The sequence below is a fragment of the Erithacus rubecula genome, assembly GCF_903797595.1.
Source record: "Erithacus rubecula genome assembly, chromosome: 10".
NCBI classification, from domain to species: domain Eukaryota; kingdom Metazoa; phylum Chordata; class Aves; order Passeriformes; family Muscicapidae; genus Erithacus; species Erithacus rubecula.
Genome location: NC_136662.1, coordinates 17,637,583 through 17,664,223, shown reverse-complemented (window position 1 = coordinate 17,664,223; position 26,641 = coordinate 17,637,583). Strand labels below are relative to the sequence as shown.

The 26,641-nt window shown below is 50.8% G+C and overlaps 1 protein-coding gene across 6 annotated transcripts in view; it reads left to right on the top strand.

The window, feature by feature from the left end:
- The window catches only part of ERI3 (ERI1 exoribonuclease family member 3), a 131,474-nt gene that overhangs the window by 88,390 nt on the left and 16,443 nt on the right, over positions 1-26,641 (top strand). For all 6 annotated transcript variants that reach the window (XM_079313947.1, XM_079313942.1, XM_079313944.1 and 3 more), the window contains one exon: positions 4,911-5,010. In XM_079313947.1, coding sequence (XP_079170073.1) covers positions 4,911-5,010 — 100 coding nt within the window. The remainder of the gene's footprint in view (positions 1-4,910; positions 5,011-26,641) is intronic.

Sequence of the window (26,641 nt, the reverse complement as noted above, 5' to 3'; positions counted from 1 at the left end):
AAACCTTACAGTCACTAAAAACATTTCAAACTATGTTTAAAAGCCCACTTAGCCGTAGACATGACCTCTTTTTTCTTCCCACCGTACGATGTAATATAAAACCTTGACACCTCATTGTGGCAGCAGTGGAATAAGGGCAGTTAGATGGGGAATGCTTATTTTGGGCAGAAGCAGTGCACAGTTGACATGACAGGAGGAAGATGATTTTGCTGTTCCAAAGACATTTTCTCTATTGCGGAAATGTCAGGCAGGCAGCTGTGCCCAGCCTGATTCTGGGACAGCACAGCTGGTACCTGCTGCTTGCCCAAGCTAAGGCAGCTGAGAGTTCTCACATCTTCTTTCTGTGTAATTAAAACCATGTATTTTTAATGTATCTTTTTGAAATTCTTAATGGAGTTTTTCAGCAAAACCCACCACTAGTTTTCTTATTCCTTAGTACCCACCCTTCAGCATCTTCTCAGACTGCTTAAGCCCCTTAGCTCCTGGGAGGATTCTTTCCAAAAGGAAATATTTTCTCTGTCTATTAATATTAAAATTACAATTAGCAGATGAAACATAGCATATAAAACCTCTTGGTAGGACATAAAATAAAATTAGTTGCCCAGCTGGTCAGGGCAGGACACTCTGTGCCAGTCCTGGCATTTCTTGCTGCCCTGGTTGGTGAACATGTTCATGCCATTGCAAAGCACAAAGGTCCACTTCCCTCCTGCCCTTCAGCTGAAGCATCCAGGGTGATGCAATGCCAGCAGCTCTAGTTCAGGGCAAAGGGGCCAGGAGCTGGCCAGCAGATCACAGCATGGACACGTGGAAAGAGCAAGGCTGGCTCTGCCAACATCAGTGCCTTGCCCTGCTGAGCTCTGTTCTTCCCTCTGCATGTGAGGAGGATTTGTGGGGCTCCCTTATTCTGACTTCTGAACAGGTGCCTGTTTATATGCTGTGGGGTGTTTAATTTTGCTTTAATGTGACTGCCGAACACCGTTTTTTGTGAAGTGTGCTGGGCACTTTCCCATAAATAAATGATGGAGCATTATTCAGTCCACTTAGATCAATACATCAGCTTGACAAGTTCCAGTTCTGGGAATTTTCTGACCCCCTGGAACATCTTCTCGGCAGCTGTGCTGCTTATAATCCATGGTGGGCAACCTAAACAAACTGCAGAGAGCAGCACATCAGGACCCAGCTGTGTTGGTGCTGTCACCCTGCTGGCCCTGGCAATGCTGGGGATGGGCACTGATGTGCACTGGGATTGCAGCAAGGGCAGGAGAGCCAAACTTGGTGCCAAACTGCACAAGCAAACACCACCATGGGATTGCCCAGCCTCACTGGCACGCTTTCTGTCCCAGCATAGGGGACCATCTTTGTACCCCAGTGCTGTCAATAACAGGACACAATTTGTTTTAGGCTCTTTGCAATCTGAGGCAGATGTGTTATAGCTACTGGGAAGGTCTGTGACCTGGGGCAACAGGAGGTTGGTTTCAGACCTTTTTTGCTCTGTTGTAAAGCCAGCCTCAGATGCTGTGATTCTGCACATGCATCATCTCTATGCCTCATGTTTTATCCCCAGAAACTTCTGGGTTTTGGATTTTCTGCAGGATATGTGGGGTGCAGGTTACCTTATGACCTACCTCCCCACACCAGCACTTGTCTAACAAGCTGTGGATTATCTGTGGTGCTTGCTCTATGCAAGGAAACACAGTATGTTCCTAATCTCCTGCTGCTATTAGCTCACATTTATCACAGGAGTATCTGCTTACCTTTGATTTGAGATCCCTCCATCAGGGACCCTGGGCAGTACTTGGCTGTGAACTGCTGTGTATGCCTATGGGATTGCATAAGTAAATAAATATAATTAATAATCATCTGACTTCAGAGCAGCATTGGCAGAGAGGTAAATGCAGCCTTCATAGAATTACAAACAAAGTCAGGGAAAAAGGCAAACCTTTCTAGGAGATCATATGAATGAAAATAATTGTATTCAGGTTGCTTGAAAATTATTCTGTAAACATTGATCAAGTGGTTTTTAGCAGGTCAGAAACATCAAGTTTCTCTCTAAATTGAAATTTTGGCCAGAACCATTTAAAAATAGATTTTTAAAAAGATGCCTGCATTTTTATCAATTAAAATGCAGATAAAAAATTAAAAAAAAAACCCACAGGGTCCTGGCCCTGCTTCAGTGTCTGACCCAAAAGGGAGCAACCCAATCTCTGCAACACTAAGACTGAGCCAGAGGGAGGGACAAAGTAATGCAATTTCTTCAGAGAAAGGGTTTCATGGCATTTCCAGGACAAGCACTGAAGGGACAGGGGTCTGCACCACTGCTGGGTCACAGAGCTGGCAGGGAGTGGCTGACACCAGTGTCCCAGCAGCTCCAGTGAGCCAGTGGCCACCCCTGCAGGCTGGGTACCCCTGGTGTTGGAGAGCCACCGGCGCTCTCTGCCTCGCTTTAACAGTCAGGAGAAGAACTTTCCTGTTTAAAGATTAAACGTTGTCTTTAAATATTAAACAGCAAAGCTCCTTGCTCTTGATTGTGTGGCTGCTGCCAGCAGGCGGCTCAGAATTGCCACTTTTAATTAAAAAACTTTATTTTCCAGCGCAGCCCAGCAGTGGCTCCTCCTCTCGGCCAGCGGTGGCTGACCTCTCCCCTGCCTTCATCCCTTCATCATCACTGCCTGCACTTCCCTCTGCCTGCAGCAGTGATGGTCCCTGCCAGCCCCAGAGTGTGAGCAGCCTTGTCTGGGACTGATCAATGCCCCTGGCACTTCCTTCCAAAACCCCAGGAAAAACAATTAAAACCCGATCAATCCTGCAGGCAGCTTTGAATATGCATAAGTGCACACTTGACCTTCAGTGGTCAGGCCAACTTCCACCCCAGCTGCTTAGGTAGTTTGCTCAGGTATTGCAGCTGTACCGAATGACCTTGATCAGGAAAGCAGAACGCGATGCAGAGATGGGCCCGGTGCTGATCCGGGGGCTGGGGCATGTGCTGCCAGCTCCCTGCTGCTGCTGCTGCTGCAGGGCCAGGGGAGGCACCCAGCTGCCTGGAACTTTCCAAAGCTGTCCCTGTGGCTTTCCTGGGATCCTGCCAAGTCTCCTGCTGTGCTCACTCCATTGCTTCTGGCCAGAGTCCGAGGGATGTCTGGGCTGGGAAAGCAGCCTGTGATCCAGTAGCTCCCTGGGCAGGGACTTTCCCTGGTCTTTCCCCATCCAGGGATATCCCTTCCCCAGGGATGGCTCCTGCTGCTGTCCAGCTACTGGTGCTGAGCATGGGATCTTCCTGTACTCTGCATGAGTTTTCTCTGTGGGATGGAGCCCAGGAGAGGGAACAACACCTGGAACCACTTCTGCCACCTGGCAGCTGGGTGGCAGAATCCCATCCTGCACCCCAACCTCTGGCTCTCCCCACCCCGTGGCTGGCTGGCCTGCATCCTGATCATGGCACGGAACATACCACAGCTTGTTTGTCAAAGGCAAAGGAAATCTCCCCGTTGTGTACACAAAGCGTAATTTCAGTGAATTATGCATAGACTTAATTAGGAGTTTTAATTGCTAATCATCTCCCAACAGGATTAGCAATGCTGTCTATTAATTATCTGTGGAGCCCCCTGTTTTGCTAAGGCAGGAGTAACAAAGCAGCATGAATGGCTACATGGGCCACTAATAAATTAACTCCCCCAAGCCCTGTGGCTCCCGGGGGGGCTGCCAGCAGAAGGGGCTGCGCAGCACTGGATCTGCCTGCTCTAGACAGAGCAGCAGGTAGCAGGAAAGAGGGGCTGGCAGGAGGTCCCAGCGGCAGGCAGGTGGCTGGTGGGCTGGTGGGGGACACCTCTCAGCTCTGGTCACCCAGTTCATCCCCATTCCTGCTGCAGAGAGCATCTCCCTGGCATTTGCAGCCTGCAGAGGGTGTCAGCAATGCCCTGCCACACTGTGGCTGCGGTTAGCGATGATCCCCCGCTGCAGGAGGGAGATAGGGGCTGCTGGATTGACCTGATCTCATCTGGGGACAATGGCCCTCACGGCAGCAAAGATAGTGCCAGCATGAGCGACGCTAAGCCCACGCACCCTTCTTACTGCTCACAATGCCTTCTGAGCTTAATTCCTCAAGATGAAGAAGATATGTGGCTGTCAGGCTGTAATTACAGCCGTGCGTGTGACATGGAGGCCCGGCTGCTTTTATGTTTGCATTGTCCAGTGGGTTTTTGTGCTGCTTGGGCTCCCAGCTGCCTTGCTCCCGCTGGAAGCCCTGCTAGAGGATGCTGTGGGTATGAAGCAGGCTCCTTCCAGCCAGGCTGCAGGCTCTGTGCTGAGCAGGGGGATGAGCTGCTGTGGGGTGAGCAGTGCTGGTTCTTTGTAGGATTTGTCCCAGTGATAGAGAGCACCACGGCAATTGGGCTTGAGGGTGGAAAGGAGAGGAAGCTGGAAGGGCTGTGCTTGCCAGAGGAGAAGGGGCCTGCTGGCCAGGCCAGCCTGGGAATGAGCACCCCTTTCCAAACCCCCTGACTCCTGTTGGTGATCCTGTTAAGGCAGGAGTGGGTGGATGTTTTTTGAGCAACTAAGGGATATAGAGGATGAGCTTATAGCCCCTGGCTTGCCCCACTACAGCATGGCAAAGGTGGCCTTGAGTGATGCAAACCCCTGTCACAAGAGCTGTCATGTGTACAGGACACCACCAGGGGCTCTGAACACCTCTAAGGAGAATCAGGTGGGATAGTGCAGGGCGAGAGCGATTTGTGTGGGCAATTCCAGAAGCGCTGCTGCAAGGGTGATGTGTGGGTTCACATTGAACACGGTGAACACAGACACACATCAGCCCCTGAATACAAACCCACTCCAGCCCCAGCAGCAATCAGACCTGGGCAAGTACAGAGCATGCTTGCATGGGCTATGTCTGACCCTCTGCTTCTCTCTTCCAGGCGTACAGCTTTGCCATGGGGAGTTGGCCAAAGAACGGGCTCTTAGACATGAACAAAGGACTGAACCTACAGCACATAGGGAGGCCTCACAGCGGGATAGGTGAGTGATCTTGCCCCATGCTGTTTCCATCCCCACAGCTGCTGCTCTGGATGTGTGGGACATGCCTCAGCTCTAAGACATTGTCCAGTCTGGGGTGCTGAGAGCAAACCAAAGGACTGCAGAGTCCCCAGCTGGTGGAAGGAATGAAGATGTGTCAGGATAGAATGGGCACATGCATGACCTCTCTGTCTCTTGCACATGCCACTGTGCCAGACATACCTGCTTGTCCCTCTGACTGGGGAGCTGCTAGACTGCTAGCTGCTCCTGGACTGCTCTAGCAGTGCTTGGGTTAGGGTTGGGTGTGGACAGCACCAGGTACCTGGAGCACAGTGCAAGGGTCCCCAGGCTGGGTGAGATGCTCGCCCTGTTGGACCCATCCTCCAGTTGCTCAGGATGCTGCAGTCCTTGGAAAGGACACTGTGCTGCCTGGTTTGAGAACTGGCTGGAAACACACTGCAGAGTGAAGATGCGTGATCCCAGATGGAGAACTGAATCACTGTCCTGTTTGCTAACATGATGAGTTTCATGGTCCTGCAGCATGCTCCAAGATAAACTGATAAACAGAGCTCTGAGATAAACAGTGGCAGAGTTCCATGTATCCCCAATTCCTCTGCACCAGGGATCAAAGTGACATGAGAGGCACCTGGCCCAGGACACACTGAAGCTGTATATCTGCCTGCTGCTTAACACTGGGGATGCAGAGCTGGTGCAGCAGCAGGCTGTGGTATGGGCAGGAGCTCAGATTTACTGGGCTGTAGACAGGGCTGTGACTCAGGGCTGCATCACTCTTATCTGTCTTGTTTCTCTGTGGAGCAGTAGATCGCCTCTTGGAGATCTGTGGTCAGGTATTCTCTCTGCCTCCCAGCCCTTCATCCACAGTGACTTTTGAACATTAAAGTTTGCAAGGAGGTAAGATTTACTTGGAAGTCACTGGCTACCTGGGCCTTGAAGAGGCTGTTTAATATTGTTTCAAGACTCTAACCATTAAACTCTCCAATCAATCCAAGTTAAGGAGATGAATTATTTAAAGCTCACCAGCTTTTAATTAGCAGGCTCCTTTTGAACTATGGATCTGGTTGCATTATTGACAGAGGTAGCATTAAAATTTGCTTCCCTGCCTGGGAGCAGATTTGCTTGTATTGTGTGCCATGTTGGGAGGATCATGAGGAGGGAGCAGGAACTGCAGAAGTTGTGTGTGCATATGTCCTGTTTTTTGGATTTGGGCTTCTTCTGGGGTTTCCTGGTAGATGCAGAGTTGGTTTCTACCTCATCATTCCTCATTTTATTTGTATGATGAGCTCTCTTGTTGCTGTCATCCCTTACTCCAACAAAGTGTCCCCATTCTCTTGAGTATTGTCTGTGCTGTTGGTTTCTGCCCTTTTATCTCAGTGCTGTTGTCTTGCACACATGTGACTCCTCTGCCTGACAGAGTTTAGGGTTTGCTGCTCATGTCCCTTCCCATTCCAGTCCCTTAGGGGAATTTTGCCAGACTCCTTCTGTGGAGGAGCTCTCCCAGTACCGGATGAGCCATAGGCTAATTGCTCATGGAAAGTGAGGCCCATCATCCAAGCTCCCTTCTTGCTCCATCCCAATGGCAAACCTGCCCTTCCCACACTGCTTGCAAGGCGTTTTACATGGGAGCTGTGAAGGATGCCAGGCCAGCAGTGTGACAGTGTGACATCTCCTTGGTACTGCCAGTGGTGCACACGTGCCCTGTAGTGTTACAGCCTGCTGGCTCCAGAGCAGATCTGTCCTGGATGTCTGCAATGCTCTGACTGCCTGCAGAGGTGGTAGCTGCTGGCACTGTGTGCCTGGTGGCTTTACTGCAGGCTGACTACCCCAGAGTAAGATAGAATCAGGGAGAAAACTCCTCCCAGCCAGCTTGGCACCAGCAGGCACAGCTGCTGTCAGGGCTGCTGGTTTCATGGCCTGTTGCCCTGTGTCCCTCTGGGAGAAGGCCTGTGGCAATGCTGGTATCTAGGGACATGGCTTTCCTGGCATTTTTTCAAAGAACCAGCTTCCCAGCTTTCTGGACACTTCATTTCCCAGCCTGGCCAAGGAATGGATCAGGTGTTGGTTCTAGTGACAGCCCAAAGGTTCCCAAGCCAAAGGCTGAGGAGGGTCTGCTCATTGCAGAGGCAGCCTGGCTTGCTTGGGTCCAGCACTGCTGCCTCATCCTGGAGACAGTGTCAGTCCTCCACAGCCAGGTCCTTCCATACTGGCCACTGGGACTGGACATAGTCATCTCAATTGCTGATGGTCACCCTGCAGCCTTACCCCTCTCTTCTTCATGCTTTTGACTGCCCAAGTGTCAGTGTTGGGAGGAGCCATCCTTCCCTTCCTTTCTCTCTGACTCTATGGAGCCTTGCTCCCAACACAGCCCTCCCTTCTCAGCCAAATAAATGACCCCTAATCAAGGTCTACTGCAGAAGGAAGTGGAGAACAGTGAAGACAGTTCTCAGCTGCCAGCCTGCCCACAGTGAGACAAGGAGTGGCTGTGGATCTGGGGATGGTCCCATGACATCTGGAGCCTCCCTTCTCTTTGTGCTCAGCCCTGGAGTGCAGCAGTGTTGAAGAAATGTTAGGGGGAAGCAGCCTCTGATTTTCATGGCCCTCATGGGTCGCTGATGGCCAAAAATCTGCAAACCAAAGAGGACTGAGAAGGGAGCAGCAAGGACATTTGACAGCCAGTCTCACCAGTTTCACAGGTGCCATGCAATGTAAGAGTGTCTGTGCAGCTCCTTTCCTGGCAGTCTGGGGAGTGATCCAGGGAGGTGCAAACATTCCTGTGAAGCCTCAGCGTGCTTATGCAGGAATGCACAACACGGATGTTTCCCTTCAAATCTGACAGAAAAATTGCAGTGGATAGCCACTTGTTTTTGCAAACAATTTGCAAGGAATTTTGCCGTCTTGCCTGATGGATTCTGTATTGCTTTGTTTTCAAATCACCCTCCTTTTCACTGTCTAGCAACTATCTGTTCCAAATCCCTGCACTTGATATGCTCTGGAACCAGTCCTGCTCTATATTTCATCTTCTTCCCTTCATCATGTTCAAAATCTGCAGAGTTCAGGGTGCTTGACACCCTGCAGGGCCAAGGTCGGATTCTGGATGGGAACCACCTTCAGCATCCAGTGGATACAGGCAGGATGGGCTCATGCTAGAGCACAATGGAGTCTCCCCACATACCCTGGAACACAGCTGCACAGACAGCAAGCTGCTGCACAGAGCTCAGGTTCTAACTTTTGTCTGGTTTCTGTTCATGAGCACGTGAGCTGCAAAGCTTATTGAGGAGTTAGAAAAGTGATTTGTATTCCCAAATACATCAAAATGTATCTGCATACACTGCAAATACAGCTGCCTTGGGATGGGATGGGATGGGTGCAGTTTGTGCCCTTGTGTTCTTGAGAGGGAAAATGTAAAGGAAGGGAGAATATGTACATATATCAGGATAAGGAGATAGAAATATCCAGAGGGTAAGGATGCAGGAATTCCTTGGGAGATCAGAAAGGAGCAAAAGGGGTACGAAGCCTATTCTTTCATGCCCTTTCTTAGGTTGATATTTCAACTCCAAGGATTCCTTCTGGGCTGAATGTGTCCCTTGAGACTAGAGAGGACATTTTGTTGCGATTTCCATCTCTTCTCTAACACATGTTAGATGTGTGTCAGCTCCAGTGTGGCCTGTAGAATCTTGGGGTGAGAAACTTCTCTTTGTCTGCTGTTTTCTTGGTCCTCAGCAAAATGTAGTTGAGTCTTGCCAAGAAGTTACTCAGTCTTACATATATGGGGACATTGCCATTCTTAACACATGTGTTTGAGGCAGTGCTTGCCAAAAACAAGCTTCAGCTTTTAATGGGAGTCTTGGCATTCATAAGCAAAGACCAGCATTCACAGGCTCCACCCCAGTGGAGCTGGGTACCTGTGTTGGGCTCTCTCTGCTGAGAGTCAGAGACTCCTACAAATCAAAAGGATTAAAATCCCAGGTTTTAGTTGTGATTTAAATAAGACAGCAGATCACCTGGATTCAGAAATTGATCTTCTTCTGGTTTTGCCTTTTCTAAATCTGTTTTCCTGAAAAAAAGGTAAAATTTTACTGAACAGCACCTATCAATTAAGTGCAGCTTTCCTTACTGCTGCCCAGTTGTTAAATCTGGTTATTCTTTTACTCATCCAATACTCTGGTTTTGGTACATTTATTTTGATCGATTTTGTAATACAATATGCCTTTAGTCTTAGTTTTTAAGTATTTTTTACATTAGAAAAATGGTGAATTACTATTTGTTCTTGAAGAGTTGGTGATTAAATTATTACTCATGATTGCTCATTTGGATGAAAACTGTAATGCCATGCTGAAGCACCCCAGTGGTAGTTTGAATTGATTTTATTTGGAAAATACTCTTTCCCTTGCAAATATTCACTACGGAAGGAAAAGTAAATTTCAGAATACTTTTTAGGTTAAAAAAAACATGGTACATGAAACCAAAGCAAGAAGTGATCAGTGAGCTGGAGGAGTGTTTCTGGAAACCTGCCTTTCAAGGTATTAGAATGAGTACATCTCATACTCTCTCACCTTGATTTGTTGGTTTGTTTTCACTGATTATTGGGAAAAGACAAACCTTATTTCCTATTTTCAATCCTTTGTTGTTTCTCAGCTCTGAACAAGCCAGTTCTTGAACTGAAAATACACCAAAACCAGCAAAAAATTTCCAAAACTGCAAAAGTAGCAGCTCCTACTGGGAAAGTTTTTTCTCATTTGTCAGCTCTGCTTCCCTCTCCAGTGCATTGGCTGTCTTTAAAACATGACATTATCCCCTGCTACTGATCTTTTTTTGAATCTAATTGAATATAATTGAATCTTTAAAGTTTAGTTTTTAGCACATACATTATTGCGATTTAGATTTAGCTGTAAATGTCTAGTTTGGGGGTTTTTGGGGGGGGTTGGGTTTATTTTTTTAGGGGAAAGACAGTAACTAGCTGCTGTGTCTCTTGCTAGTGAACCCTCAGTACCCATCCCAGGTGATCATGAGATATGATCCCATAGTAGCACCTGTCTGGACACGGTGCCTTCACTGGGCTGTTTTACACCAGCTGTCAGAATCCTGTGAGCTCGGAGCCTCTGCACAGATGGCTTCACCATCTTCCCTGTTCTGCAGTTGCCCTGGCCAGGGCTGTGCTGTGCTCCCTCTGTGGGAGCAGAGATCCGGAGATCTCTGGATGCCAAGCAGAAAAGCCGCACCTGCCCGGGCAGGTCAGCAGCCCATGCGGTGACAGACCCAGCAAGGCACCGCGCCTTCCCGGCTCCATCTCTCTCTTTTCATTTACTGATTGGAAATCTCGGAAGGTTAGGATGTGATATTGTTCCTGATCCAGAGCATTAATTAGGCCTCGGAAAGAAGAAGAGGAATTGCGTGTTTTTAACAGTGAGGTTAATGGGATGCTCGCAGAGTAGACAGTTTTAATGAGCTTCAACTCGATGTGCAGTGAGTTTACTCTTTGTGTTAAAAGGGTCACACTGCAGTAGTTTGATGTGGATTGTCTCCTGGCCCCCAGTGTCATAGGTGAGCGTCTGTCAGAGTCCAGTCAGAGCGCATTTACTTAGTGACACGATTCTAATTAACTAGCTGGAGCTGCCGGCGCCGCGGGGAGCCGGGGCAGCGCTGCCGGGCCCCGCTGCTGCCCGGCGGAGCCGCGCCTGTCCGCGCCGCTCGGCCTCGGCCGCGCCGGCTGCTCCCCGCGCTGACACTGACGCTGAGCGCGGCGGCAAGTGACGGGCCACCGCCGTCATGGGACCTCGGGCTGTCAGCCCGGCTCTTCCCCTGGAGCTTGGCGGGGGCGGATGAGGCTGTGCCTCAACCCTGCACGGTGCTGGAGGTGTGTGGTCCTGGCAGCTTGCTGGGCTTATTTCAGCCTGCTCTCACTCTTCTGTTTTCCTTTCCTGGCTTTCCTGCCTCTCGCAGCATCTGTGGGATCCTCGGTCATCCTTGGTGCCAATCTGCCTCCTCTGCATCAGGGGAGGGGGAACAAGGAGGTGGCCAGCATTTTGTCAAACTCCCCTTCAAATTTTTTGACCACTTTTCATCCCACGCCATGTGGCAGAGCCAGTCCCACCCTCCTGGTCCATCCCCTGAGAGCCTTGTGCTCCCCCAGAGCAGGCACACCCCGTTCTTTTTCTGCTCGTTTCTCAGCGGAGGTGGCACTTGCACGGCACCATCCTTCTGCTGAGGGATGCTGAGAGGGAGAGCTGAGACCGGGGCTCACTCCTGCGGAATGAGGCACTGCCCCGCACACGTTGGCCCCAGCTCAAGGCAGAAGGGAAAGGATTCTGAATTAAATAATTAAAAGAGACTTAAGTAAAAATCAACAGAAATGTCACCAAATGAGCAGTGTCATTTTGAATTAGCGCTCATAAAGGTCAGGCGGATCCAGAACAGGTGGAGCGGCTGCGTGCCGGGTGTCGCGGCCAGGTGCCATGTCCCGGCACCCAGGCAGGGTACAGGGTGCAGGGTACAGTGTGCAGGGTGCAGGGTGCAGGGTGAAGGGTGCAGGGTGCAGGGTACAGGGTGCAGGGTACAGGGTGCAGGGTACAGGGTACAGGGTACAGGGTGCAGGGTACAGGGTACAGGGTGCAGGGTGCAGGGTACAGGGTGCAGGGTGCAGGGTGCAGGGTGCAGGGTACAGGGTGCAGGGTGCAGGGTACAGGGTACAGGGTACAGGGTGCAGGGTACAGGGTGCAGTGTACAGGGTGCAGGGTGCAGGGTGAAGGGTACAAGGTGCAGGGTACAGGGTGCAGTGTACAGTGTGCAGGGTGCAGGGTACAGGGTGCAGGGTGCAGGGTACAGGGTACAGGGTGCAGGGTGAAGGGTACAGGGTGCAGGGTGAAGGGTACAGGGTACAGGGTACAGGGTGCAGGGTGCAGGGTACAGGGTACAGGGTGCAGGGTACAGGGTGCAGTGTACAGGGTGCAGGGTGCAGGGTGAAGGGTACAGGGTACAGGGTACAGGGTGCAGGGTGCAGGGTACAGGGTACAGGGTGCAGGGTACAGGGTGCAGTGTACAGGGTGCAGGGTGCAGGGTGAAGGGTACAGGGTGCAGGGTACAGGGTACAGGGTGCAGAGTACAGGGTGCAGGGTACAGGGTGCAGGGTGCAGAGTACAGGGTGCAGGGTGCAGGGTGCAGGATACAGGGTACAGGGTGCAGGGTGAAGGGTACAGGGTGAAGGGTACAGGGTACAGGGTGCAGGGTGCAGAGTACAGGGTGCAGGGTGCAGGATACAGGGTACAGGGTGCAGGGTGCAGGGTGAAGGGTACAGGGTGCAGGATACAGGGTGCAGGGTACAGGGTGCAGGGTACAGGGTACAGGGTGCAGGGTGAAGGGTACAGGGTGCAGGGTACAGGGTACAGGGTGCAGGGTGAAGGGTACAGGGTGCAGGGTACAGGGTACAGGGTACAGGGTACAGGGTGCAGGGTGCAGGGTGAAGGGTACAGGGTGCTGCAGGGTGCAGGGTACAGGGTGCAGAGTACAGGGTACAGGGTGCAGGGTACAGGGTACAGGGTGCAGGGTGAAGGGTACAGGGTACAGGGTACAGGGTACAGGGTGCAGGGTACAGGGTGCAGGGTGCAGGGTACAGGGTGCAGGGTACAGGGTACAGGGTGCAGGGTACAGGGTACAGGGTACAGGGTACAGGGTGCAGGGTACAGGGTACAGGGTGCAGGGTACAGGGTGCAGGGTACAGGGTGCAGGGTGCAGGGTACAGGGTGCAGGGTACAGGGTGCAGGGTGCAGGGTACAGGGTGCAGGGTACAGGGTACAGGGTGCAGGGTGCAGGGTACAGGGTGCAGGGTACAGGGTACAGGGTGCAGGGTGCAGGGTACAGGGTGCAGGGTACAGGGTACAGGGTGCAGGGTACAGGGTGCAGGGTACAGGGTACAGGGTACAGGGTGCAGGGTGCAGGGTACAGGGTGCTGCAGGGTGCAGGGTACAGGGTGCAGAGTACAGGGTACAGGGTGCAGGGTACAGGGTACAGGGTACAGGGTGCAGAGTACAGGGTACAGGGTGCAGGGTACAGGGTGAAGGGTGCAGGGTGAAGGGTACAGGGTGCAGAGTACAGGGTGCAGGGTACAGGGTACAGGGTGCAGGGTGAAGGGTACAGGGTGCAGGGTACAGGGTGCAGGGACAGGCACAGCTGCTCCGGGGGCCCTGCGGGGCCCGGGGCACAGGCACAGCGCGGCCCGAGGGGTCCCGCTGCGAGCAGCGCGCCCCGAATCCCCGAGGAGCAGCGGGGAGGGAGGGCTGGCCGGGGCAGCCGGGTAGAGGACGAGCAACTGTCAGAGTCCAGTCAGAGCACATTAACGCGGTGACATGATTCTAATTAACTACCGTGAGAGGTGTCACAGCTGGAAAAGCAGTGAGCAGAGACAAGCTTTTAAAAAAAGAAAAAAGCAATGTGACAGTCTTTTTTTTTCCCCTCTTTCTTTTTCTTTTCTTTCCCCTTTTTTTTTTTTTATTTTTTTTACTCTTGTGTGCTCTCTCCCCTCCATGTGGGAGTGGATCTAAAGATAATTAGGATGTCTGGCTGCCTGGGAACCTGAGCCGGGGCTCTTTTGCTTTCAGTCATTTAAGTTTTCGACATCTCTCTGAAGGGACTTGGTGGCGCAGTGGATTACTGCGCGCCAGAGTGACAGAACACTCTTCTAATCGTAAACCCTTTTTAGAAAGGATTCTGCTCTCCCTTTTTCCCCTGGAGCAGCAGGGGGTATGTTCTGATCACTGCAGCTCTGTTCCCATACATGCTACAATGGGAAACTCAAGGTCTTTCAGCTGTTTCCTGCAGTTAACAAAGGAGGCACAGAAGAAAGAAAGGAAGGATGATTGAGTGTTTGTGTTGACTGCACTCACCCCTCCATCCCACCCTGCCAAAAGTTGATCGTGTGCCCATCTGACCCCACTGCCTGACAAGGGTGTGATGGGTTTGTCACACCTTGTCCTTGGCTGAGGGCTCGAGGTCCTTTGGAGGGAGCATGAAGGCTGCAGGGACTTCAGCTGCCTGAGAAAAGTTAGGGTGCTTCCATGTGCTTCTCACAGCCCCCAGGCAGGCAGTGGCAGTGCTTGCTCCCTGGGGATGTGTGGAAGGTAGGCTCGAGTCCCTCTCTTCTAGCTGGAAGCAGTTGTTGGTAGCATCAGTGTTAGACTGAAGATTTAAGAGGGATTTCTGGGTTGTTTGCTATGCTGCAGTGCCTGGGAGGCCCAGCTGCAAACTGGGGCAAGTCTGTCTCAAGGCTCAGATCTGGCTGATCCCCAGCAGGATGGCATTGCCATCATCTCAGAGCTGCCCTTTTGCACAGCAGCAGCTCTACTCTCTTCCTCTGACTTCTAGTTTAAGGAATAGTGGTGGACAGTGTCTCCCTTGGCAAGAAGATTTGCTTTCCTTCCCTTCCTCTCTTCCACTCATGCCAGTTGTGATCCTCACCCTCACACCTGGCTCAGTTTCTGTCCCCAGTGACAGATGAGAAACCTTTTAAATACATTTTTCATACAACTCTGAACTATTGTAGTGGGAGCACAGGAGAGGCCGATGGTTTGTGTTGTATTTGTATTATGTCTGCTCTGTTTTAGTGATCAGACAGTCCCAAAACCCGGAGTGTGCAGACCTGAACTGATCTGTGGTGTGGAGACCCTTGCACTGCCTTGTACTCATCACACTCCTGGCTATTTGTCCAGTCTTTTTAGTTGTCTGTGGCTGAGCCTTGCAAAATATCCCTCTCACACACTACTGGAACAGCCCTTTCACTGCCTGAGCCCTGTCCAGTATTGTGCTGGGCAGGTAGAACATCTTTGCTAGTACTTGTTCTCCTGCCCCTGTAACAGAGCACTTCCCAAGCACCATGATGCACCCTCTGACACAGTGAGATGTGTTAGGTGAGAAGCCTTGGAAGATCATTAACTTTCTACAGAGCTTTTTCTGTAGAAAGTAGCAACGTAAAACACCCAGTGACATTTTGATTTCCTGTAGATTCTTTTGGTGCCTTGGTGTCTCTGTAATATGTCCCAGACAAAGCTAAATGGTAGCGTGTCTTCCCTTACCTGTGAGGAGGGGAAGAGTTTCCAGTTAATGAACATAAACATCTCAGTTAAGGGCACAGATTGCCTGTTCTGCACTGGACTCTGGTGGAAAGTGTGTTTCAATGTCCTACTGTCCTGCAACAGCAGTTTGTCCCCAAATCTGCCTTTACATGACTGCATCCGGGGGGATCACAGGCATGCTGTTGGTCCCTCTCAGGTTAGCCCTTGTCCAGAGTTTGGGCATCTATGTTTTCCCCTCTCTGTCCTCCCTAGAATGCACAGGGCTGGCAAGCACTGTGGTTTGCCTTTGCGAGGAGAGACTCCTGCTCAAGTTTTAGTAAGGATCTGCCTTTAAGGAGAGTGATGGCAGAGGTGCAGAGGGAAGGCTGTGTCAGCAAGGGACGCCAGGTTTAGAGCTGCCCCGCTTCACCTAATGAGAACCGATTGCAAGGTGCAGGAGGGCAGGGGGTAGCAGTCAGCCAGAGAGACTCCACCACAATTTAACAAGTTTTCATTCCCCTGAGTTCCCTGATAAGACCCCCCTCGAAGTCTGTACAGGAATTCATAAGAATAGGATAATTAGGATGTTTCAAAGCTGCGACCCTCAGAGGAGTCCTTGGATTAATCTGTTTTTTCCCTTAAAGACATCTGCAACTACAATCTTTGTTTCTCTCCTCTTCTTCCCCCCCTCCTTCTTTTCCCTTCTTGTCTGTCTCTGTATCTCCTGTCAAACCGTGGCAGACATAAATGACAAAGAAATCAGAAAGAGAGATCAATGCAGTCCAAATTAGCACTTGGAGATAGACTGTGCTGGAGATGTCAGAGCCTGACCCCAGTTGATCTGCCAGCCTCCACTGGTGATATTATGCAAATTGCATCCATCTGGCAGAGCCCAGTAAAGGACTAATGGGGCAGGGAGGTGGCCAGGACCAGGCACCTTTGGGAAGGGGAGAAAGATGGGGGTCTTTGTGGGGGGGGGGTCCATGATCGACAGGGGAGATAAAATACTGCATTGGCTTCCTTTGCACTCCTGGGTGGATTAAAAGCCAAATTCCAGATACAAGATAACCAAACTTCATTTTGCTTTTTATTTTATTCCTTATTGCTCCCCCCACGCAACCTAGTACCAAAAAGAAGGGGGGAAAAAAAGGTTGATTCTTGGTGCTCGTTTCCTGCACGTCATTACCACTAATGGCAGTTTGAGGGGAGAGACAAAGTCAGGGAAAGAAAGCAAAGGGAAAAAAAAAAAAAAAAGAAAAAAAAAGCTGGCTGCTTAAAAGACTGTTGTAATAGGAGCATGGATAATAGAAATCTCAAATTACGGTGATCGCCTTGTTAAGAAGTTTGAAAATACGGCCAGATTGTCTTTAATGAGAGAAATATGGCTGTTAGTTAGTGAAGGAGGAGGGAATGGACCTTGTTTCAAGATCTGTAGCTCGCCCATCAAAGAGGCACTGTCCGTTTCATTTCAAAATCCTGCTCCTCTGCCTGATATTAAAAATAGTTGTTAAAGGCTTTGACTAGCAAGACGATTCTCTTTGACTTCCTACTCTCTTTCCACCTCCCCCAAAAGACTTCTCTGAGATAACTTCTGCTTTAAAAAACAGCTAAGCAAGGAAAGAAAGAAAGACTAAAGTTTTGGGGGCTGCAGGATGATACTGCCTCTGGCACTCCAGGGTGCCTGGAGCTTTAAGCCTGAGCACTGCCAGCACCGTGGCCATTCCCACCATGGCAGAGGGGAGCCTCCTCTGTGCCATGCGCTGCTGTGCCGGGATGAGCACTGAGATGTGGTACCACCACTGCTTTCCTCTTGCCAGCTCTGACCCAGGCACAGGGCAGCAGTGGCTTTTTTGCCATCTGCACCCCCATTAAGTGCCATGATGCTGCTTTCCTTTGGTCTACCCCGAGCCTGGGAAGTGGCACCAGTCCAGGGTTGAGGATGCAGAGAAGGGTTCTGACAGAAGCCAGGTCTGGTAGCTGCCTACCACCCCCACCTCTTGTGAAGAGCTAAGGGGCACCTCTGTGCTGTTAGGCTGTGACCCGTAACTCCTGCCTTGCTGTGGTGCTGACAGTCCCCTCTTCATTCTCCCCTGAAATCAAAGGATCACATTAATTGGTTTCAGGATCGTGGCCCCATTTCCTGAGTGGCCTGTTTAAGATAACGAACTCAGAGTGTGTTAATAGCTGGTATAGCTCAGCAGAGGATCTAGGAACACGGCCTGGATAGGAAACATGCTGCTGGCTGGGGAAGATGGGCATTGACACATCAAAAGTCTGTCCAGTGCTGTGTTTTCCCCTGTTCTTATACAAATCAGTGTGATTCCTTCACTTCCAAGTTGCTAACATTTTGAAGTCCCAGGGCAAAGGACACTGGCCAGAGGGGAGAGCTGCACCAGCCAAACTGTTGCCTTTTCCCAGCATGGTCTTGCTCTTTTCGTGGGCCTGCAGTGGGATCAGAGGGGATCTGCTCGAATGCTCCATAGCTTGAGGCCCTTCCCAAAGGCAAAGCTGCCACTGCACAGGTTAATCCCACCTGTGCCATTGATCACACAAGTACTGGCTTGTTCCTGATTCTGCAGGAGAGACGCACAGTGTGCTACACTGGGATGACAGTGTTTCCATCTGTTCCCGAGAGTCATGAGCCATCCAGCTCCAGCTTGAAAGCTGCATTCTTCTAACACAGAAGAGCCCAAGCTGTTTCTCCCAGCCTGGGTACTGGACTGGGCTACCAGTGTACAGAACCTGGAGGGGAGGCAGGAGGGGAGGGTCATGATCACTGCTAAGGGTGGCTGTACTAGTCCTTGCTGCTGGAACCAAGATTCCATGTTCAGTACTGCAGTCAGACATGTCTACCCTGTGTGCCTGGAGGTCTCTGAAGAGATGTCATGAAGCCATGGCACTGGTGCTGCTGGTTGCCTTAGCTTCCCAAGGCATCCCTGCCTGCTGCCATCTCTCAGCCAGGCCCCACAGGGAAGGGGACCTGTGCCCTGGCACTGCCATCTCAGGAGCCTTTCCCCACGAGCTCTGCAGACAGAAGGACTCCAAGCCCTTTGCCCTAAGGAGGGCACAGCAGCACCACCTTGCCAGGAAGACCACTCCAGCCCTTAGCTGCCTGGTGCTGGGGGTGTTTGGGCTGGGCCCCCTCTCTTGTGCTGTGTGCTTTCAGCCAAGAACCACTGATTTGGCTCTGTGTGCATGCCCAGGAGTCTTAGGGCTTGGCAGCTGGGTCATCTCCAGCACCCACAAAGTCTCCTGCTCATGCTCTTCCCCTCTGAAAGTACATACATAACAGCCGAGAGAGGCAGAGAGGGAGAGAAAAGGAGAGACGCCAGCTTTGCCTCCACGATCCCATCCAGAGCAGTCTCCTAATGAGAAGAATATGGCTGCTAGTTAGCAGAGGGGTGTGTTCTGTAGGCTAAAATGAGATAGTTACACTGCACTGATTGAAGGTTGAGGTTAGAGGGCAGCACAATTATGTTCAGGAGATTCAAGGGCTCTGTTTGATGCGGCAGTTCTAAGCTCCCAGCCAGTGTCAGTAGTTTAGCTCAGGGTTTCTTTTTTTTTTTTTTTTTTTTTTTTTTTTTTTTTTTTTTTTTGTGGGCTAAAGACAGGAAGGATAAAAACTATGGGAATGAGTTGTTTCTATTATTATAAAGTGGTGTGAGTTTTCTTTTTTTTAAACCACCAGTTCACCCCCCTTTTGCTTAACTGTTTCCTGATCATTATTTTTTAAGCTGCTCAGAGGGAAGAAGAGTGCATCCCTTTCCCCCTGGAGAGCAGCTCTGAATTTCCCCCAGACAGGGAACGTGATTTTCTGTGTCCACTTCTGCTCAGTTCACTGACTACGGATCAGGAAAGCAATTAGCAGTTCAAATTATGCCAGCACCAAATTCTTTGTCTCAAAATCATGGGTTAAGAGTTGCAAAAGAACCTTAATTGTCTGGTGCTGAACTAGATGTTTTTTTCTGAAAGCATTTCCAGTGCTTAGGGCTGTTTATGGGGGGAGTCTCTTATGTTTTGAAAACTGGATCCTTTTCCCAGAGCCTGCAGCAGTGTTCAGGCTCTGCAGCAGCATCTCTGGGCTCTCCAGCCTGTTTCCCATCAGCTGGCTAGCTGCCTTGCAGGCAGCCATGCATCATCTCAAGATGATCCTGGTGACTGTCACCCATCTCCACTGTCCTCTAACCTGTGTAGCTCTCCAGTTGCTGCATGCAGCCTCTGCCACCTGCATGTGCTGCAGGGAGGTGAGTACCAAAGGGACTGCTGGCCTGCCACAGCAGCACATGGCAGCCCTGTGCTGCCCGTGGAAGGAGGCTGTTGCTCTCTTGGTGGCAGCACCCAGCCCAGCTGGGCTGAACACGAGATGCTGGCCTGCCCGTCTCATCCACCCCATCCTTAAGGATGAACGAAGGGATGTCTGCCCCTTTCTCTCCTTGCCTGCTCCCCAGGGCCTATTTTGTCCCAAGCCCACACTTTGCATTGCCTTTTGATCTGAGTGACAGCCTGGTTTATTTACTCTAATGGTTCTCAGTTTTAAATGTTAATTCCTCCCTGAAGAAAATGTCTTTTCAGGATGAGTTGCCCATCAGCAGAGACATGGAGGGTGTGTTGGCATCCCCAGCCTCTGTGCAGAGCCTGGCCTTCACCCAATGGGCAAGAGCCTGGGAGGTGATGCCCAGGGAATACCTAAGTGCCTGTCACCACTGTGGTTGGGCTGTCCCAGGGACACCTCATTGCTGGGCAGATCGAGGTGGCACGGATGCATCCCTAGCATTGCAGTTCGTCCCTGTGCAGCCCGTTTGGCACAGTGTCACACACCACTGTCACAGCCCCCCATAATCCCAGCTGCAATTAGGGGTTGATGGATTGTCCCAGGCCAGGGTTTCAGTACAGTCCCCTAACAGGGACGAGGCACACACAGAGATGGGCAGGGGCCTGCTAGGCTGCCACCATCCAACAACAATTTCCAATCTTGATTGGAGAGGAGGGCGGTGGGCTGGGGGGGAAGAATCAGAGATAAATGTTAGCTCATTTCTTAAGTAATTAGTTACCTCCTCATCCCCATGTTGTAATTGTGAACAAGCTGTAATGTTTAATTAGTGTGTAAATGAAACCCCAATTTCATAATGGCTGCGGTGACAGCGCTAAGTGAGACAGGCACAGAAGGGGCCGCATTGTTTCAGCAGGAGATGAAGCTGTCGCCCAGCAAGCCAAGCGTCTCTGGGAGAAAATGGAAATGATAAACGAAGTGAGGCTAATTAGCAAAATCCTACAGGCCCCACTGATGGTTCTCATCAAGGGGAGGTAATGAAGCAGGCGGGCCAAGCTGAGGGGGGATTAATTGGAGCTGATTGTTGCACATACAGGCACTGTAGAGCAGTGGATGCAGGGATGCAAACTTTCCTGCTTTTCTCTTTTTGCTTTTCCCCAGACCCAGCTGTGAGTAGAGCCCATAGGGAGGATACAGGTGAGAGTCTGGTCCTGGAGCAAGCAGGACACAGATGCAGACGGGTGTTCCCTGCCTGCAAGTGTTTGGGCAGAAGCACGTGGGCACCCATCCCATGTGAAAAGCATAGTATGAAGGATCTGAAACACTGGAGAGTTGCTGCAGGGCTGGTTTATAGCACAAGGAGGATTAGAGTTCTTCATTAGCTCCCTTCATTAGTCCCTCTTCCTGTACTGACTGTATTTTGAGTGTAGACATTTGGAGAGTAAATAAAGCACCTCTGCATGATGGGTGCTAGAGAAGGCATGAGTCCTCCCTGCTCCCCCTGTGGGTGAGAGTTTCTGCAGACCTGATACCTGTGGCAGCACAGTGTGGCAACTGAGCCAGAGCTCGCTGTGGTGGAGGAACCTGGGGCATTGTGGAGCTGAACTTTATCCTTTCAAGCTGTGTAAGAAATGCCCTTTCTGCAGCTGTTGGCACACAACCCTGATCACATTGCATTACTTAGTGACATTTCAGGGAGCGCACGGAGCCCCGCTGCCAGTGGGCTCGGTCCCAAATGTCCCATCCCTGCTGCGGGTGGGATTCAGCTGCCTGCGGGCCAGGCTGCCCCACAACCTGCTCTTTACCTGCTGCCAACTCAATATCAGAAGTGAGCAAAAGCCTTGCCAAGCAGAAGAGAGGACAGCAATACCTCTCTGAGCTTGTGTTAGTCTGTCCAAGCAAGTTGTTCATGGCTGCATGTGGAACCATGGTACTATGAACAAGGGTTTTCAGTGTCTCAGCCTCCTTTTCTGACAGAAAATGAGAAAGCAAGTTGTCTTGTGGGCTTGACAAGTGCCCATACCTGCGATGTCCAGTGCCTGCCCAGAGTCATTGCATCCCGTCCTCATGGCATCTCCAAGCTCCCTGCTGCCTCTCTTGCTGAGTAATGAGAGATTTCCCTGGGCCTCCAAGGGCTCTAAAGAGGGGCTGAGCAATATTATTTATTCAGTTGTTTACAGAAGCGTTTGATCGGGAATAGTTCTTCACTGCCAGCCTGTTGTGTATTATTCATTGCAATAATCTCTGCAGATTGTGATAAACTGTAACTGCGGCGGGGCAGCGCGTAGCTGGGCTGTACTGCCACCACTGCCTGCTCCGGCCTCTAAAATATCGGCAGCTGCAATCATAAATCTCAATTTACAAGTGGGACTATTGCACGGGGAGTTATAGTTATACTAATGATTACTTCTCTGTCTTATTTTTCATGTTGCAACAGAGTAATAAATTTTTAAAAACAGCCTGGGCAAAGCGTTAGCAAAGGCTGTGCGTCCTCTCACCATGCTGTCAGCAGAGAGGGGCATTCCTGTTCTGCAGCAGGCATCTTCCTGGCAGAGCACCGGCCCCACTTCTTGAGGAGGTGGCTCAGAGAGGGTGGACTTTGTGTCCTCTCACTGGGAAAGATGCAACAGAAACTCCCTGGGCATGGTGGGGCAGCAGGCTGAAGTGTGATGTTGGGATTAATCCTAATGCGTGCTGTACTGGAGAAGAGAGCTTGGCACCCTGAATTGTTTTCCCTACTGAGAATGGGGCCTGAGCCCTGCATTTGTCACTGACCTAGGCTTTCTCAATCAGACTTAGGACATTCTAGGATTGATAGGGCCAAGAGGTGGGCATCTGATGGCCGAGAGTGGAGCTGACATTTGATGGGTGTACCTTACTCCTGTATCTCACCACACTCCCAGCACTGGGGCTTTCTTAGATACAGAGAGTTGGAAACTATCTTTTTGGAGACAGTGTGGAAATGGGGTGATGGCTTAGATGGTCCCACCTGAAGGAAAGCCCCCCCTTCCTGGAGGACAAGGGTCAGAAGGAAAGGCTTTGGGTTAGAGGAACTCAGACCTTGCTCCCATCCCCATCTGGGAGCAGGGACTGAGGAACACTCAGTGGCTTCCATCCTGGAGGAGTCACCATGGGGGCAGCCCCCAAAGACCAAGTCTCTTGCCCAGAAGGCAGCAGTGGGGCACGGGGTTCAGCGAGCATTTCCCGAGTGTTTATCACAGCTCCGAGGTCTGTGATGTGAGGTCTCTGATGGATGCCTCCATTCACAGACTTGACATTATGATGTACAGGGAGCCTAGAGATATATAGATTTTCAAAGTGGCCACTTTGAGCATAATTATAAATATCCAGCCTCTTTACATAGTGAATTGTTGCCAGGAAAAGAAGGACCCCGGGAGCTCTGAAATTTGGCATCAGGATTTCTTGAGAAAGGAGCCTTCACAGAGGTTTTCCACCCATTTTGGAGCCAGGATGGTGTGGGCGTTAAGGGATTATGCTTTTCCCATCCTGAGCCCCCCTAGCAAGTCCTCCCCCATTCCTCATGGTGCTGGCAGTATGTCTGTGAGGGACATTCTCCAAGGCACTGTCTTGGACCCTCACCTCCCCTGCTTGTCTGCACCAGCACACTGTAATATGATTTTAACTGCTTCTGAGTGGCTGGCTCTCCTTCCAGATCACAGCACAGAGCACCAGGGGCATAACAGAGCTGGGAGCAGGTGCTCCTGGTCTCTGTGCCTGATCCATGGCCCCAGAGATGCAGCAAAAGAGAGATCCCCTAGCTCAAGACTGGCTCATCTCCTTACACTTGCCTTTGGAGCATCCCAGCCCACAGAGGGATGGGGCTCAGCACAAAATAATCCATTTTCAGATGACCAGAAGATCCTCCCAGTGGGATGCAAAAGCTGTGATCCGGGCACAGTCAGATGCACTCCCACATGCCCTCCTTGGATTCACAGGCTCCTAGTAAAAAGGCAGGAAACCGTCTGGAAGTCCCCTTTTCATGATTTTCTCATGCTATTTGGATGATGTCACAGCATCACCACTTCCATTTCCATGCTGGAGCTGGGGTGAGTGTGCCCTGGGGAAGTCTCTGCAGGCAGCTGTGTGCCCATCCCTGTGCATGAGTGCCCAGGCTCAAACAGGCACCAGTTACTGCCTTCCCCACCCTGGGACTGGGGCATGCTGGAATATTGCAGGGAAAATGAAGAGATTGTTTGAGGATTTGTGTTCTGTTTGCGAGCAGGGTCTGGAGGAGAGAAGGTCAAAGAGGAAAATTGGAGCTGAATTTAAATCAATGGCTGGTAGAGATTAGAGCCGTGGCCCAATTAACTGTAGCAAGACAGGTGGAGGTTGGGGGAGGGCTCCAGCTCTCCAGGTTAGGACCTTCCATTGGACCCCACTTCTGAGTCCATGGGGATGTGAATGCCCTAGGCAAAACAAGGAGCATGGCCAGGGACTTGGGATGGGGATTTTGTGCTGGTGGGCAAGGGCTGGAGCAGCTGGAGGCTGTGGATGGTAGGAGACCTAGGTGATTTGGTGTTGGATTGAATCCCACTCCTCCTTCCTTCTCTGCACATCTTGCCAAGATCAGTCTGCCTCTCCATCCACATACCAGCTCTTTGTCCTTGTTTTCTTGTCCCAGTCCCTTCCCCCATGTCCTTCTATCATCTCAGCTGCTCCCACCACCAGCCCCACTAGCTCCCTGTCACTGTTTCCTCCTGCTTGTCTGCCGCTTGACTCCAGCTCTTGTTGGTGCAAGTGTTTCAATGAAACAGTTTCCTCCCTCGCACTTCCTGGGGAAGTCATTGAGAGCTGGTCCCCACTTCCCATGCAGGTGTGTAGTGTGGGTGCCAGGGAGGCTGCAGCAGCTGGGAGCAGGGGCCAACACTGGGATGGGCGTCAGTGCACGTGCAGCTGCCCAGGGCCACATGCAGCTGTCTTGGCCCAAAGTTGGCTTGATTCTGATGGGAAATCCAAAACATTCCAGGTTCCCAAAATCATCTTCCCAACAGACTTCAAGGCTTTGTTCTGAAACATCAGGGCACATATGAAAAAAACTTGCACTGGCAAGTAACTGGAATTTAAGGGAAATAGTGACATTCCTGTCATTCTTGTTGATGGCAATGTATTAATGGTTCGGGCTGGAATTTCCTGGAAAAAGAATTCAGTGTGAGTTGAACATCCAGTATGGAATATCTCAGCTGAAACACTGAATTTTGGGGAAAATCACGGTAGGTCACATCAGAGCAAGAGGAAGCCACCAGCCCCTCCTTTTTCCCAACACACATCCCCCATGTGCTCCTGGGGTTGGGGCAGCCAGGAACACAGCTCCCATGTCTCTAGGCCTACAGGGGTCAGGCTTTGCTCTCTCCAGCAACCCTGTGCACTGCAGCATGTTGCACATCACCCAAGGAACATTAATTAACATTGCTGGAAGATCTCAGGAAAGGTGCAATTTGAATGATCTGGCACCACAGTCATTCGGATGCTGAGTTAATTCAATCCTTGCACACAGTGCTCCTACAGATTGTTGGCTTTAAACAAACAGCGGTGACAGATTTGTTGCTGCGGAAATGTGGTCATTAAGTCAGGAGCGTGTGTTTGACCTGAAAGCGATTGAGTGATGGATGCAAGTCATTTTAAAGCTGCAGCAGCCAAAAGGATGCTCCTTTTGGAGAGCAATCTTGCATCTAAGGAGTGTAAATAATTTAAATAAACAAGTAAAGTAAGGTGAAAGCACTGCTGTGTTGTGGCACTAAATGTAAAGCAGGGCAGTGCTGCCAGTCCTGTGGCAAAGGAGAGCTCCTTTGCACAGTGCTGTTGTAAAGAGGTGCAAAGGTGCCAGCTTTGGGGCTGTCTGTGGGGATAAATGGTACCAACCAAGCTCCCATCACTTCACAGTCACCCATGGGAGCTGTGCATCTGCTGCACTCTGAGTGTGAGCAATGCAAGCACTGTGGGATACCCAAGGAACAGTATTCAAAGTGGATTGGTGGAGATGATCTTCTTGTCCTGATAGAGCAGGACTCACATGTCCTGCAGTGTGGCACTGTGGCACTGTGCCAGCTGCTCCTCTTGTCAAGCTGAAGGAGCCTGATACTCCCTTGGCTTCAAGACACGGTCTGGCTTGTCTTGTCCAGCAAGGTTTGGTGAACCAGGAGCTTGGAGTGCTGCTGCTCCATGCCAGCCTTGCTCTGAGCCGTCCTCCCACTGCCATTGAAGATCTTCTCACCCATGGAGTGTGAGCAGGGAGGGAGCGTTCAATCCGCACCGGTCACGTCACAAGGGTCTGCACATTCTGCCTGGTGTTCCTGTAATGAGGCTGGTAGTTACTGTGCATTAGAAGCAGCCATTGCTTAAGCCTCAATATCTCAGCCATTTAATTTAATGGTTTCTTTTAAATACCAAAAGCAATTAAGTTCACATTGTGAGCTAATCGTCTACAAAATTTCATTTCAAAGATGCTCAGACTGTTTGTGAGAGAATTGCTGGAAAGCAGCCCAAATATGCCACCATGTCTGTCTGTTTGTCCTTCTTTGCCTTCCCTCTTTCCCAACCAGAAAGGAAAGGAAACAAGCACATTCTCAGTTCCCTGCTTTTCTGATAGTTTTTCTCTGATGTGAATTTTGGATGTCTAAGTTAAATGCCAGTGATTGGTGATGATTATAGTGCTCAGTTGGTACTACAAGAGTGGGAAACAGGGGTCTGAGGTTCTTGCTGATGGGCAAGAGCCAGATAGCTGTTGTTGGGGAGTGGTTGGGCACACAGCTATGTACCCAGGCCAGGAGGATATGGTGGGAGCTCTGATGTTAGCTTGTGTCCCCACTGCCTTGAGGCCATGTGTCTGTGCTACAGAGGTATAAGAGGTGCCTGAGCAGTAACACCCAAGCCTTGCACGAGCCTTTCTGCTTTAGAAAAGTGTTTTGTGTGAGCTGTTTGCAGCCATGTCCACCATGTCCCATGGTGGCTGGCCCCACGTGCCTGCCTTCCTGATCCTCCTCCTGCCTCAGCAGCTCCAGCCCATGGCATTCATCCGTGGCAGCCCCTGCAGGGATCAGATTGCCTGTAGGCTGCGAGGCTTTATCAGATTGGAGAAGAGCCGGAGTTCTTTGACAGAGATTACTTGTTCTCCTAAACAGTCATGTTACTGAATATGGAATAATCCCTCCTCAACATCCAGCTGGTGGTTTTGTTTCCTTCACTGCGGGCTATCATGTTAGCACTCTCACCTTAAAGCACCTTTGCCATCTGAGTCACCCATGTGATGCCCATCACCTGACCAGCACAGTGGGCAGGGGCACACTCC